This window comes from Rousettus aegyptiacus, unplaced genomic scaffold, assembly GCF_014176215.1.
Source record: "Rousettus aegyptiacus isolate mRouAeg1 unplaced genomic scaffold, mRouAeg1.p scaffold_m13_p_1, whole genome shotgun sequence".
NCBI lineage: Eukaryota > Metazoa > Chordata > Mammalia > Chiroptera > Pteropodidae > Rousettus > Rousettus aegyptiacus.
In genome coordinates this window covers 32,010,235-32,023,177 of record NW_023416284.1, presented here as the reverse complement: position 1 = coordinate 32,023,177, position 12,943 = coordinate 32,010,235, and the positions used below count along the sequence as shown (strand labels likewise).

General features: G+C 47.4%; 2 protein-coding genes across 11 annotated transcripts in view; both read left to right on the top strand.

The window, feature by feature from the left end:
- The window catches only part of AGBL4 (ATP/GTP binding protein like 4), a 992,639-nt gene that overhangs the window by 781,933 nt on the left and 197,763 nt on the right, over positions 1 to 12,943 (top strand). The gene's annotated exons all lie outside the window — the stretch shown is intronic.
- Positions 1 to 12,943, top strand: part of BEND5 (BEN domain containing 5) — a 49,991-nt gene that overhangs the window by 16,549 nt on the left and 20,499 nt on the right. For 5 of the 7 annotated variants that reach the window (XM_016151318.2, XM_016151327.2, XM_036233766.1 and 2 more), the window contains one exon: positions 958 to 1,342. In XM_016151318.2, the coding sequence (XP_016006804.2) occupies positions 958 to 1,342 (385 nt within the window). Of the gene's footprint in view, positions 1 to 874; positions 1,343 to 12,943 lie in introns of all 7 variants that reach the window. The other 2 variants (XM_016151324.2, XM_016151326.2) reach the window with 1 other exon arrangement.

Sequence of the window (12,943 nt, the reverse complement as noted above, 5' to 3'; positions counted from 1 at the left end):
TTTCCACCAGCAGCTGAAGCGCCTGGGTAGTTCTGGATAATTCTCTTCTCAATGAACTGTCCTCTCTGTGTCCACCGTCTTGCCAAGCTCCAGTTTGGCCAGTGTCCAAGGAGAGGTTGGCAGATATGGGGGAAGGAGCCTAAGGCTGGAACTTGGGCTCCACGTTCTGGCTCTGGCTCTGTCTGTTGCTTATCATGTGACCTGAGCATAGTCTTTCCACTCTCTGAGCCTCAGTTCTCTCACCTGTGAAATGAGGGAATTAAGCTGAAGAACTTTCTGATTCTAGCATTTTTTGAACTTTTCAGTTATGAAAATATTTATCAAGCCTTTGCCAAGTGCCAGTTCTGGGTAGGATTGGAGAAACAGAGAAAATAAGACATGGTTCCTGCCCTAGATTAGAGTAGATTAGAGTTCTTAGCGTCCTTCTGAACATAGGCATTCTTGAGGAGCGGTTTCTTGGTGGAACACCCTTTTACTCACTTTCATGTTTTTGTTGCTGAAGTGATTTGAGTGGTGACTTCCTTGGGATGGCTTGGCCTGGCCTGATTTCTCACCGATTCTCCACAAATACACACTGAACACCCCCTGTGAGCAAGTCACTGCCGAGGCCTGTGGGTGGGGGCGGGGGGTTGGGGAGTTGGGAAGATGGAGGTCATGGTATAATATGTACCCAAGAGACAGAGTGATGGGATGGAAAAAGTGCTGGCCTGGGAAACCAGCATCCTGGTTCTGCCACCACATGCCTGTGTGACTCTGGCCAAGACCTTTCCTCACTCTGTACCTCTTGTTTCCCCATGTGTAAATTAAAGGGCTTTGACTAAGCGTGTGCTCAGGTGTCTCCAAGCACTGATGTTCTGTGGTTCTGTGATTCTAGGATTGTCTGGGGAAATAATGAGCTGCAGTCCAAGAAAAGTCCCAGCTGCCCTTGCCTGAACTGATTCTCGTTGTCCTACACAGAGACCTGAGGGGCGGAAGCCGAGCGAAGTGGCGCACAAGAGCATCGAGGCCGTGGTGGCCCGGCTGGAGAAGCAGAACGGCCTGAGCCTGGGCCACGGCACATGTCCGGAAGAGGTCTTCGTGGAGGCCTCGCCGGGCACGGAGGACATGGACAGTCTGGAGGACGCCGTCGTGCCCCGGGCTCTGTACGAGGAGCTGCTGCGCAACTACCAGCAGCAGCAGGAGGAGATGCGCCACCTCCAGCAGGAGCTGGAGCGGACTCGGAGGCAGCTGGTACAGCAGGCCAAGAAGCTCAAGGAGTACGGGGCACTGGTGTCCGAAATGAAGGAGCTCCGCGACCTCAACCGCAGGCTCCAGGACGTGCTGCTCCTGAGGCTTGGCAGTGGTGAGTGCCCCGCAGGCCACCTGCTGCCCCACACCGGTGGGTTGCTTTGTGCAGCTCCCCTTCCTGGAGGGTAGAGAGGCAAGCAAGGTGCCCCTGAGGCTAGGGAAGGGCAGAGACTTGGCTCAGCAGTTACCCCAAGGTGGAGCCGCTCCCCTCCCGCAGTGAATCTGACGGCTTAGAATGCAGCAGCCTTAGCTATCTGGGACACAGTGGGGAACATTGAGAAGTGTGGCTCAGAGGAAGAGTTGACAGAGTATTTGCCACCACTCATTTATACGTTCATTCAGCAAGAGACAGTACCAGGGGTTATAGGAGATTTTTAGGATACTAAAGAAAACGCACTGAGATCCTAAAAAGGTCTGTCCTTTAAGTGAGAAAATGATAAATGCCTTGCGAGGGATACGGATAAAATGTTAAGAGTTCGAAGGGTGGAGAGAGGTTATGTGTAAGGGAGGGAGACTTCAGGAAGGAGGTGGGCCTTGAACTGGGCCTTGAAACTTGGGTGGTGTTTCGAGGCAGAAGAGGAGGCTGAGGGCAGCAGTCACAGAGTATGAAAACACACCTGGAGCATACTAAGTAGGGATAATGCAAATGTGGTTTGAGGATAGATAATTGAAGGCTTTGAAAACGTTAGCAGCCTGGGGTGTCTGGACTTGTTTTGGTAGGAATGAGAAGCATTAAAAAGCTTTTTAGCAGAGAAGCACATGACCTCAGGAAGATTACCATAAAGATGTGTAAAACTCCTTGCGGTTTGCTCATAGAACTCAATAGGCTCTTTTATTGCACCTGATTTTAACAAAGCAGGTTTTTAGGTTTTCTCATGTAAGGTGATTTAGAAGCAGGGATAGGAGAAATCTGAAAGGTGCCAGGTTTGACAGCAAGGAAAAATGACTGTCTACCAGAGAGGAAAGAGAAACACTCTTTCAAAACACAAGAATCCAGAATTATAAAAGATAGAGACCATGCAGTATTGAGGAAATCAGTGTGACACAAGTTCATAGCCTCCACACCCCTGAGGACGGTCATGGATAACCCCACATCAATGTGCCTTGCTTAAAAAAGAGAGTCGTCTTGTCTAAAAACACAAGTTCTGTCCCCAAGGTTTATATCAAATCCGATATTATATTCAAGAAGGAATGTTTCTGTTACCTAGCTCACAGATTTGTATGTGAAGCCTCATTCCTCTTTGAAGTTTAGTTAGATGTGCTCTTATCCTTCCTTACTTTTATTTATAGATGCCTTTTACTTCTTAAACTCTGTCCTCAGTAGATCTTCAGAATGGCCCAGGGAGTCAGCCAAGAGGCCTTTTCAGTGCCTTTGTCACAGGGAAGGAAACCGAGGTTGGGGTTTACCCAGAGTCACTTGGGAAGGCAGAGGCAGAGCTCATCTCAAACCAAATCTCCTGAGTCCTAGGCTGGTAATTTCCTCACTCTGGGACTCTATCTTGCCCTTGGCCATTCTTCCAAATCATTGCCTACAGAGGTGCACAGCGAGAACTGAAATTTTCTAAGAGAAAGAGTGTGTCCTGGTCTTCAGCTAAATGACATATATTTTCATCACACTCTGTGTGCTATGCCTTTTGTAAACTTCTTTGGGGGTTCGGCGGGGGGGGAGACACAATAACAACACAAACTCTCTGCAACCTTTTTCTGATTCCCAGAGAAACTACCTGGTTTACCTGATCATGAACTGAGCTTAAACCCCCCAAACCACACCTAAACCCCCGGGGCAAGAAGACACTGCATTTCACATCAATATGTGACTCTTTAGTCTTAAAACACTTAAGCACACTTGACCCCGACCATGATTTTGACCATGATTTTGCGTCTCAGATTTTTCCAGGCTCTCCCATCCCACAGGCCTTGAATTATGAGAGCCGGTGGCCGACTCTTCCCTGATCTGAGTCACCGTTGTCATCACAGTGGGATGGTTGAATAGAAATCAGCTCAGACCACAAACACACATGGAGCAGCCATCATTTGCAGTACCCTGTGCTGTGGGCATCGCAGGCACCCCAGAAAATTCACACTCACTGTCTTGACCTGTGAAAACTTAAAGTCCATTGATTGGCACTTGTTAATTGCAGAATGATTATGTGCCAAGTTCTAAGACAAATCCACACGAATATAATAAAAGGGCCTCTACCCTAAGGAGAGGTTGGTTATTCTCATAGATCGAGTCTAGTCTCGGGAACCAGGCTTGATTCCAGCCCCAACTTCTCTACCTCCCAATTCCATGGCTTTGGGAACCTTTCCTTTCTCCTTTCTTCCCTTTCTTCTTTGCTTGCTTCCCTGCTTTTCTTTTTTATTTCTTAAATATTTACTGGTTTCCTGCTGCGTGCCAGGCACTTTGGGTGGTGGTAAGATTTCAATTTATTCAAGATACAGCCCTTGCCCTCTGCCCTTGAGGAAGTCAAAGTTTGATGGTGGAGACAGCCACTGACAAAGTGAGTGACAACACAGTGCCTAAGTACCAACCACCACAGGGACAGCAGCACACAGACTGCAGGACAGCGGAGGAGGGGCGCCCACTGAATTGGGGAGGATCAGGGAAGAAAGGCTTCCTGAAGGAAATGACTTCTGAGCTGCAGCCTAAAGGATCAGTGTTTGTTATCCAGGCAGGAGCGAGTGGTCGGGAAGAGTGAGGAGCAATCTAGGAGGATACCTCTCTGAGCCTTGATGTTCTCGTCTGTAAAATGGAAATAATGATATCCTTCTCAGAGCCTTGTGGCATTATTGCATAGTACCTGGCCTTCTGTCAATGCTAAAATTACTGTTAGCACCTTTTTCACACTATTCGTTGGAGGGGCTAAGACAGAGTCTAGTTTGGTTTTTAACTCTGGCTTCCCCAACCAGTAATTGGCTATATTACCATGGATGGTAATTATAGAAGACATTGTGTATGCGAGTAAGTGTGTGTGTGTGAGTAAGTGTGTATGTATTCATTTGTTCAGTCGGCGAACACTGACCATGTGCTTTCTGACCCCAGGGACTTGGGGAGTCATAAAGAAACTGAGACATTGGAAGTTGGGGAAGGAATAGTGATGAAAGTGAACATGTGAGCATATAATTAAAATTCTAGGGAAGGAGCTAGCATGTGAAGGTGGAACTCTCATGGTGAGTCTGGGAAGAAACTCCCCTATTGTATATAATAGCTACCTCCTGATCCATACAAAACACCAAGAAATCTGAAACAAGGCAAAAAAAAAAAAAAACCAGAAAGTGACCAAGAAACCATCTCTGATTCTTGGCTTGACATGCCCTGTAAGGAGCACATTCCTGGCCTGGAGTTGATGTGTGGCCTGAGCTATACCATCCTTGGGCCCCGGGGCCTGGCTTGAGCATTGTACATGGAGGCCTGTGCTTGCGTATTTTTACATGTCCACCCTGCCCATGGGCCCAGCTGGAAGGCCTTCGTCTCACTTGGGTGCTTGGTCATTTACACCATAACAGGCAAATTCAGAGACAAGGGAGGCCAACAGGTCAGGAGATGCTTAGGTTAGAAGGAAGATTCCCTGCTGGGAAGAATCATTGCTGATTCTCCCGGGAATTGGGGTCTTCTAGGTGGTGGATGGGAGGGGGCAGAGAGTAGGAGTCTGGCTTCTTGAACTTGATGGGGACCTCAGAGTGGTGAGCAGGTCCCCTAAAGGTATAATGGTATACCTAGGAGAGATTGGGGGCAAAAGGGCGGGGGACAGCAGCAAGATGTGTGTATAACATGTTTCAGAGACATCACTGGATGGCTCACTTCTTCGTTTGTGCATTTATTCATTCTTCTTTCATTCCACAAATACTAGATGGATTTAAACGGGAAAAGATGCTCTGGAATATGGGGTCATGGAGTCGTGAAAGCACTAGAGAGAATATAGGCTGTTTCCCTCATGTTACTGATGAGGAAACAAGCCCAGAAGGTGTTGTCATGGGCCTGTTCTTAGGGGTCTCCTGACACCTGGTCCTGTGTCCTCTGTCTGGGCCCTCATCCCACATGGCCTTGTTTAGCTCTTGGGATGTGTCTTTGCCATGGACATGGAGGTGACCCCTCTGCACAGCCACCCCCCTCCCCAGAAAGGACATCTTTCTGTAAAACAGAACTTGCCTTTTTCTGTGATCTTTGCGTGGAAAGCACCCCTCTCTGATGGGAAGGAACCTCACTCCCCTGCCCTAAGGGTGCCTTCTCTTGGGACCTCCGTGACAGTGTCAAAGTTAAATGAGGAAGCATGTGTCAAGAGTATAGTAGTCCCCCCTTTTTCACAGTTTTGCTTTCTTCAGTTTCAGTAACCCGTGGTCACCTGAGGTCTGAAAATATTAAAAGGAAAATTCCAGAAATAAACAATTTATGAGTTTTAAAGTGCATGCCACTCTGAGTAGCATAATGAAATCTCACACCATCTCGCTCCATCCCACCCTGGACATGAATCATCCCTTTGTCCAGTGTATCCACACCGTATACACTACCCACCCATTAGTTATTTCAGAGCCATCTCAGTTACTAACTGTCCCAGTTATCACAGTGCTTGGTTCAAGTAACCCTTATTTTACTTAATAATGGCCCAAAGCTCAAGAGTTAGTGATGTTGGCAATTCGGATATGCCAAAAAGAAGCCATAAAGTGCTTCCTTTAAGTGAAAAGATTGCAACGTATGGGAAAAAATTTAGTATATAGAGGGTTAGGTGCCATCCATGGTCTCAGGTATCCTCTAGGGGTCTTAGAACATATCCCCCATGGATAATAGGGAATTACTGTATAGCCCTGTGACCAGCATATTCTAAGTGTTCAGAAAATGTCAATCCCTTTTTCCTTCCCTTCCTCTTCTCCTCCCCTCCCCTCCCCTCCCCCCCCCCTTTTCCCTTCCTTGCACTCCTTCTCCCAAAGAAATAAATGCTAAGGGTACAAAAAACATGAAGATATTCTCATTTGTAAAGTACAGATTTATTTGTGTACGTATCCATTTCTTCATTTATTCATTCAACAAACATTTAATCAAGGGTATGCTTTGTGCCTGGACTTTGTTAGGTGCAGAATATAGAAATGACCAAGACAGTCCCTTTTTAAATCATTCACCAGCTAGGAGGCTAGAGTGGTGCTTATTAAACTGGGGCCTTGGCAGGCTCAGAGAATTCTAAGGGAACGAGGGGCAACAGAACGATGGAGAGCCCGTTGCAAGGGTGAGCGCTGTGTCTGCCAAGGAGTAACCTTAGAGTCTCTCTCAGTTTCTCTTCAGTTAGGTTCCTTGTTCTTAGACATCAAAGGCCAAACCTTAGATATCCTCCTCAGTTTTTAGCACTGTAAGTACATCTTAGATAGCTAAATTCATTTGTGTGATTTGGGGTAACTTTGGTTCTACGAAGGCTCAAAAGGGCCCTGTGAGGAATGTAGGAAGGAGGAGACGTAATCCCTGCCTTCAGGATGCACAGTCGGTCCAGCGGGGAGCGCAGACATGGATACTGCAGAGCAGTCCAAGCGCTGTAATGGCAGGAAGGAGGCATATGGTGGTTTTGGATTGTGTATGTGCTTTGTCAGGTGATGTAGGTGAAATGATGAACTCTGACCAGAAGAGGTATAGATAAAGGGAATAATAACGGTAATTCACATATGCATGGCACTTTACAGGTTTCAAAGCACTTTGACAATTTTATCTCATGGGACTATTCCGATAACCTTATTGCGAGGCCAGGTATAAATTATTATCTCCGTTTGAGAGAAGAGAATACAAAAAGAAGAAATAATGTCTCTGTTGGCCAGATCACAAGCTGGTTTAAATTTTTGAAGAAGGAGAAAGCCATTGTAGCCTACAAACCTGTCTTGGCTCTTTAGAGCTGAGTTTCTGTCACCGCTGTTCCCCTCCAGGCTCATGCCCTGTGTTCTGCCCAAGGTCCGTGAAAATACCAGCTTTGATCTTTAAAACCCTTTGCGGTCTAAGCTGGATTCTTTAAGCACAGGTCTCCCGATGGTGCCTTTGAAAAGGCAGCTAATATCAGCCACATACCTCCTGCTGGCTTTCCCTGTACCGAGGCAGCCAGGGCTTTGGCAGAGCATATTACCTGGGTTTGAATCCCAGCTCTCTCATTCATTACCTGTGCAACTTCCAGTAAATGTTTTAACCCTTTCAGCCTCTGCTTTTTCCTCTGTAAAATGGATATCTTCATGCCCACCATGGATGGGCAGGAGAATCAGCTCAGTGATTAAGGGCCGTATGGGCCCTGAGGTCAGAATTATTGAGGTCCTGAACCCTGGTTTTTCCACGGTCTAATCTCGTTACTTTGGGCAAATTACTTAACTTTCTAGGTCTTAGTTTCCTCCGAGTCAATGACAGTACCAATTGTTATGATTCTTCAGAGGATTAAATGAGCAGATGCATATAAAGACCTCTGCCCAGAGCCTGGCACATAGTGAGTGCTCAGTGCATCCAGCATTAACGATGTAAGAAAATCTGAGGATGCATGTGAGGTAATATGTGGACAATGCTTGTCGTTGTCTGGCATATCTTAATCCTTGGTCAAACCCAGTGTCTCCTGGTGGTTGCTACTTCTCTTCATAAGTCCTCAGAAATCATATTTGAATAGCCTATTTTATAGCTAAGCCCAGACTTGATTTCAAGCCCACTAGTCTACAGATTTCTCCCCAACCCACTCTTCCTGGGCAGAATTCCATCTTCCCAGCTCCAGTCCTGGACCATTCCTTTTGACCCCCTCAATTCTTCAGACATCACTGGCTATGTCTCAATTTCCTCTTTGCCAGGGGTCTCCTCTTGAGGCCGATTTATCTCAGAGCTCTTTTCCATCTTCTTCAGGCTTCACTTCATTCTCACCAATAAGCAGGAGCTCTCACAGAAGTTGGCTTTGGGTGAGAGATGAAAAAGATGGGTGAGAGTCATCCAGGCAGGTTAGACTTTCATATTCTCATTGTAGAGGGGAGGCCCAGGAGGTCCGCAGACTGCCAGACGCCTCCGTGAGTGATGGAGCAAGGCCAAAACCACTGTGCCCTGTGCCTCCTCATGCTAGAAAAGGCAGCTAATATCCTTAATATTCCTTAAGGCGGGAAAAGATCTAGCATGAGAACTGGATCTGTTCCTCTTAAACATGGGTCATCTTCCACTTTGAAGTACTTACTGCCTTGTTAACTGAATCAGAATTAGCCACGGTTCATCCTAAATTATTTTAAGAGCTGATTTCAGAGTGGCAGGACAGTCCAGGACCCTCCCTCCCTCATTCTCCCTAGGGTTCACTTTTCTGGGGCAATGAGGGTGGGGCTGAGCGAGAACCCTGGGCTGTCCATTTGCTGCCTGCTCAGGCAGCCAGAACATGCAGGAGTTGCTGGGCTTTGTCCGTTGCCAGAATAGGAATATGCTTTTTGGTCTTTGGGTTTGGTGTGGCCATGTGACAGGCTTGTTTTCTGCTGGATTTTCAGTCAGAGGAAGGGAAGTGGGAAAGGTGGGAAAGGGTTCCTTAGAGGCGAGGGCTGGCCTCTCTAAACACCTACCTTGGGCCTGAGGGTAGGTGCTTTTCATACATAAAACAACCCTAGAGGTAGAGAGGATTATCAGATAAAGAAGCGGGCTCAGAGATTAATATCTTCCCGGAGGCCACACAACCAGGAAACGGTGGAGCCAAATTTCAAACAGGCCTGTCTCACTTGTTCATGCATCAGGCAGCCCGATCACACAGGCACTCACTCCGCCATGTGCTTCTGCGGTGGCCCTGTTTCCTGCCTGCTTTTATGATGAGGCCTCCTTCATGGACTGCAGTGGGTTCTCGGACTGCTAGATCCTTGAGCTATTGGGTGGGATGTTTCCAGCTTAATTTAAGAGCCCACCATTTCTGTAGTTTTAGCCTTGCCACACTAAGAGGCCAACCAGAAAATTCCTAGAGTTTTTATAGAAATTATCTTTTTAAAGAGAACTTCATCCCATCTTTCACCCCCATCTTATAGATGGGAACACTGAGGACCAGAGTGGAAATAGAACATGCCTATGCCATGTGTAATCTGAACAAATTAATCATCATGAAGCAGTGAAGGTTAATGTGCAGCCAAGGTGGTTGGATGGAATCAGCTAGCCTTCAAGGGTTCAGCAAGGCCACACCTTCACTTGCTGTTCTAGGCGGCTCTTTGAGTTTGGTTGGAAATAATTCTCAGAGTCTCAGCACGTTAGTCCCATAAGGAGCCCCAGAACTCACCTAGCCCAGCCTTCTGCACAGGACAGGAAAGCTTTTGTAGCCTCCCTGCCAAGTGGTCACCCAGCCTCCTGTAACATTCCCCTGGAGACAGGAAGCTGACTCACTGCCTTCCAGTGCAGCCCATTCCATTATTGGATGGCTCTGACTGTAGGAAATTTTTGGTGCAGGAACATTTATCAGACTCTTTGAATGTTCCAGGCCTTGCACTGGGCGCAGGGGAGTTGGGTAGCTAAGACTGTATCCCTGCCTTAGGGAAGTCACAGTCTCACTGGCAGAGAGTTGGAATGCAGTGTGAGCCTTGCTGTGCTCCTCGGCTCTCAGGGTGATGGAACAAGATCTACAGGAAGGCTCCTTACGTGACTGGGCAGGGGTGCCAAAGGTAGCAGAAGAAGCCTTCCAAAACAAGGAACTAGTTAGATTTACCCAAATGAAGAGGAAGTGAGTGATATCATACAACAGGAGAACCTGAACAGAGATTTGGAATTATCAGAGAGGCTGGCTTATTCAGGAACCGCAAGGTTCTGGCTGGACTGCTAGGTGAAGAGGTAGGTAGGAGGGAGAGCCGAGGCTGCAGAGGTAGGCGAGAACAGCTAAAACTGTACAGCCCCTCCTGCAGGTGGTACCCAGGGGTCTCCTCCCCACTGGAGTGACCTGGGGCACGGCCCTTCAACCGCTGAGTTGCCACTTCCTCTGAACCAGGCGATTTAATCAACGACCATTGAGTGAAAATGAATCACAGATGGTCCCCTGCTCTGGAAGGGTTCATGGCCTGAAGGGGAGGGAGATCAAGCAAGGCCAGAATCACGGATTAATTTGGTTGGGAGACATGAGTCACATGATGTAGCTGCCTCTTCGTAACGCCTGCCCTCAGGTGCTCGCCGGGCCTTGCAGCAGCCCCCCGGGAATCTGAGGGCAGTCCTCGTGCTGCCCACTCCACTTATTCCCACCACAGCCCCTCGGCCTCCAAACACAGCCAGTGCTGGTCCAGGATCTAATGCCATTTCACTTGCATTCAGTCATGGGCAGGGCCTTCCTGGCTTCTCCGGCAGGGCAGACCCATGCTGTTCTCCATAATCCTGCCATTTGGATGCTGTCTGGGCCGGGATAGTTGGGTGGGGAGGGAGGTAGAAGAACCACAGATGAAGAACCAGCCCAATTTTCTCTGGCCACCAGCTGGCAGGGGACTGGCTCAGAGCTCCTAGAGGTGAGCTGAATCCTAGTGACACCCAGTCCTCCTCCCCACCCCCTGTACATTGTGGCATTCTTCACAGACCCCTGGGAAGGTCAGGGAAGGTCACTAGTGAGAAGCCTGTGAGAGCTGAAAACTAGTTAGCTCAAGAGGTATATAGGGTAGTGGAAAGAGCAAGTCTCTGGAGTCTGTAGCTCTGAATTTGAGCAGTCACCACCTGTGTGATTTTTGATACATTACTTCTCGGAGCCTCTACAGAGATAATAAGATTTGTTTTGCAGGCTGCCGAGGATTAACTTCTTTCATTCAATACATGAGTGTTGGTGTGTGCCAAGGACATTGTGCTGGGGTAGAGAGCAGTGAACAAGCCTATGGCTGTCGTTGGAGTTTCCATTCTAGCCAGGGGCATGTTAAACAAATAATTACTGGACAATAGGGTGAAAAGTGCTACAAAGATAAAAGGTATTTTGATGTAAGGTGCTGAACAAAGAAGACATTCAATAAGACCACCTTTCCTCTCTGCAAAAAAACATACAAGTCATTTGAAATGGTCATTGGCAATTCCTCAAAGTAGGGAAGATACCTTGAGCCCCCCTTACTGGGGACCTGGTCCCACTTCTGCCACCACTTTCTTGCTGGGCTTCTCCCCCGTGGTAAGGGGGCTCTGTCAGGTCCATTCCAGCTCTGCTGTTCTGTGCTACTGACTCTCTGAGCGACCGAACCCCCACTGCGGGAGCATCCACGTAAGCTGCAGGGATCTTGCCAGGCCCAGGACCTCAAGCTAGAACTGCTTCTCCTGCCTCTGCCCAGCAAAGCCTGCTCTAGCCCTCATTTGCAGAGGCACTCAGAAGACAGAGCCGCTGCTTACTGTGACCCTGTCTACCTGCCCGACTGCCCCTCCACCTTCCCTAGACCCTACTTACCTATCAAAGCTCCAATCAGAGCTCACCTCTTCCCTGAAACCTTCTGGGATCACTGAGCTAGGGATGATCTCTTCCTCCCCAAATCTGCAGATCATCACACTGCCCACTTCCTGTTCAGTCAGCGAGCTTTGATTATGTGCCATTTGCCTTCACTATAAGAAGACAGCTACCTCACCACAGCCCATTACTCCCAGCGGGCTCCCTCCAAGCCCCAGCACTGAAGTTTGTGGCTGTCCTTCTGAAGACTTCCTAGGCTCCTCCAGAAGCAGCACACCATCCTTTGCTTCTGTTCCCAAGTATTCATCATAATCCTTGTTAGCAGCACAGAGTGGTAATGATCTGTTGCCTTTCTCTTTCCACTGCTGGATGGTGAATCAAGACCACCTAGTCCAGGACTGGAATTTAGTAGATTCTCACTGAAGGAATGAAGCCAGATCTGTTCTTGCCTCACTAGAAGCATAATGGGACTAAGAAACATGTGTAGCTACAGCAGCAGGTGAGAGCGGCCGATACCTTTTCAGAGGGTGTAATGGGGTCCATAGATGGGGACCCGTTTGCCCGGCTCTTGGCCGTCTCCCCTGTCTCTTGCCAAGGCCCTCATGTACCTCCTGCATTGTCACATAGCTGTTCCCATACTCGGGTCCTTTTCAACAAAGTGGAATCATCTGTTTTCCTACCGAATCTGGTGTGCCTCTGTGTCATGGTGGGTGCTCTGTGTGCATTTAAGAATTTTGACCTGATTCGCTTTTCATTTATGAAGAAACTGGAATTATACCTATAGCAGAGAAACTTCCTATTCATTTCCAGAAGTAAATGGCAGGATTTAGTACTTCTTTAGTAAAACCTAATATTATTAGCATTTCTATTTCAGCAGAAATCAGAAATGGTATTTAGTGTCCATATATATTATATATTACATGTCTTATGTTATATATTATATACATGAAATAAGTGATTTCTGAACCTCCTGGAAGTAACATAAGCATTAAATTTTTAGAAAGGTTTTCAGAAAGAATAGCATTAGTCCAATTTAAGATAAACAAAACAACAAAAAAGTATAATTTGATATTTGTTGTGCCAGCAGACATTACCAAGCCCCTTATTACTCTTTGCCATGCGGCCCATTTTTATGGAAGAAGCCTCTGTGGCTTAAAGAGGAAAGAAAAAGAACAGAACCAGGGTTTGCACTATATTTTCTAACACTGAAACCAGTGTTGTCCATCAAATCACAGTTATCCATATGCTATAAAACAGCATTTCATGTGTTAAAGTCTCCGCTTCTCCAGAACTGAGACATGCCTTATTTGTGTCCGGGT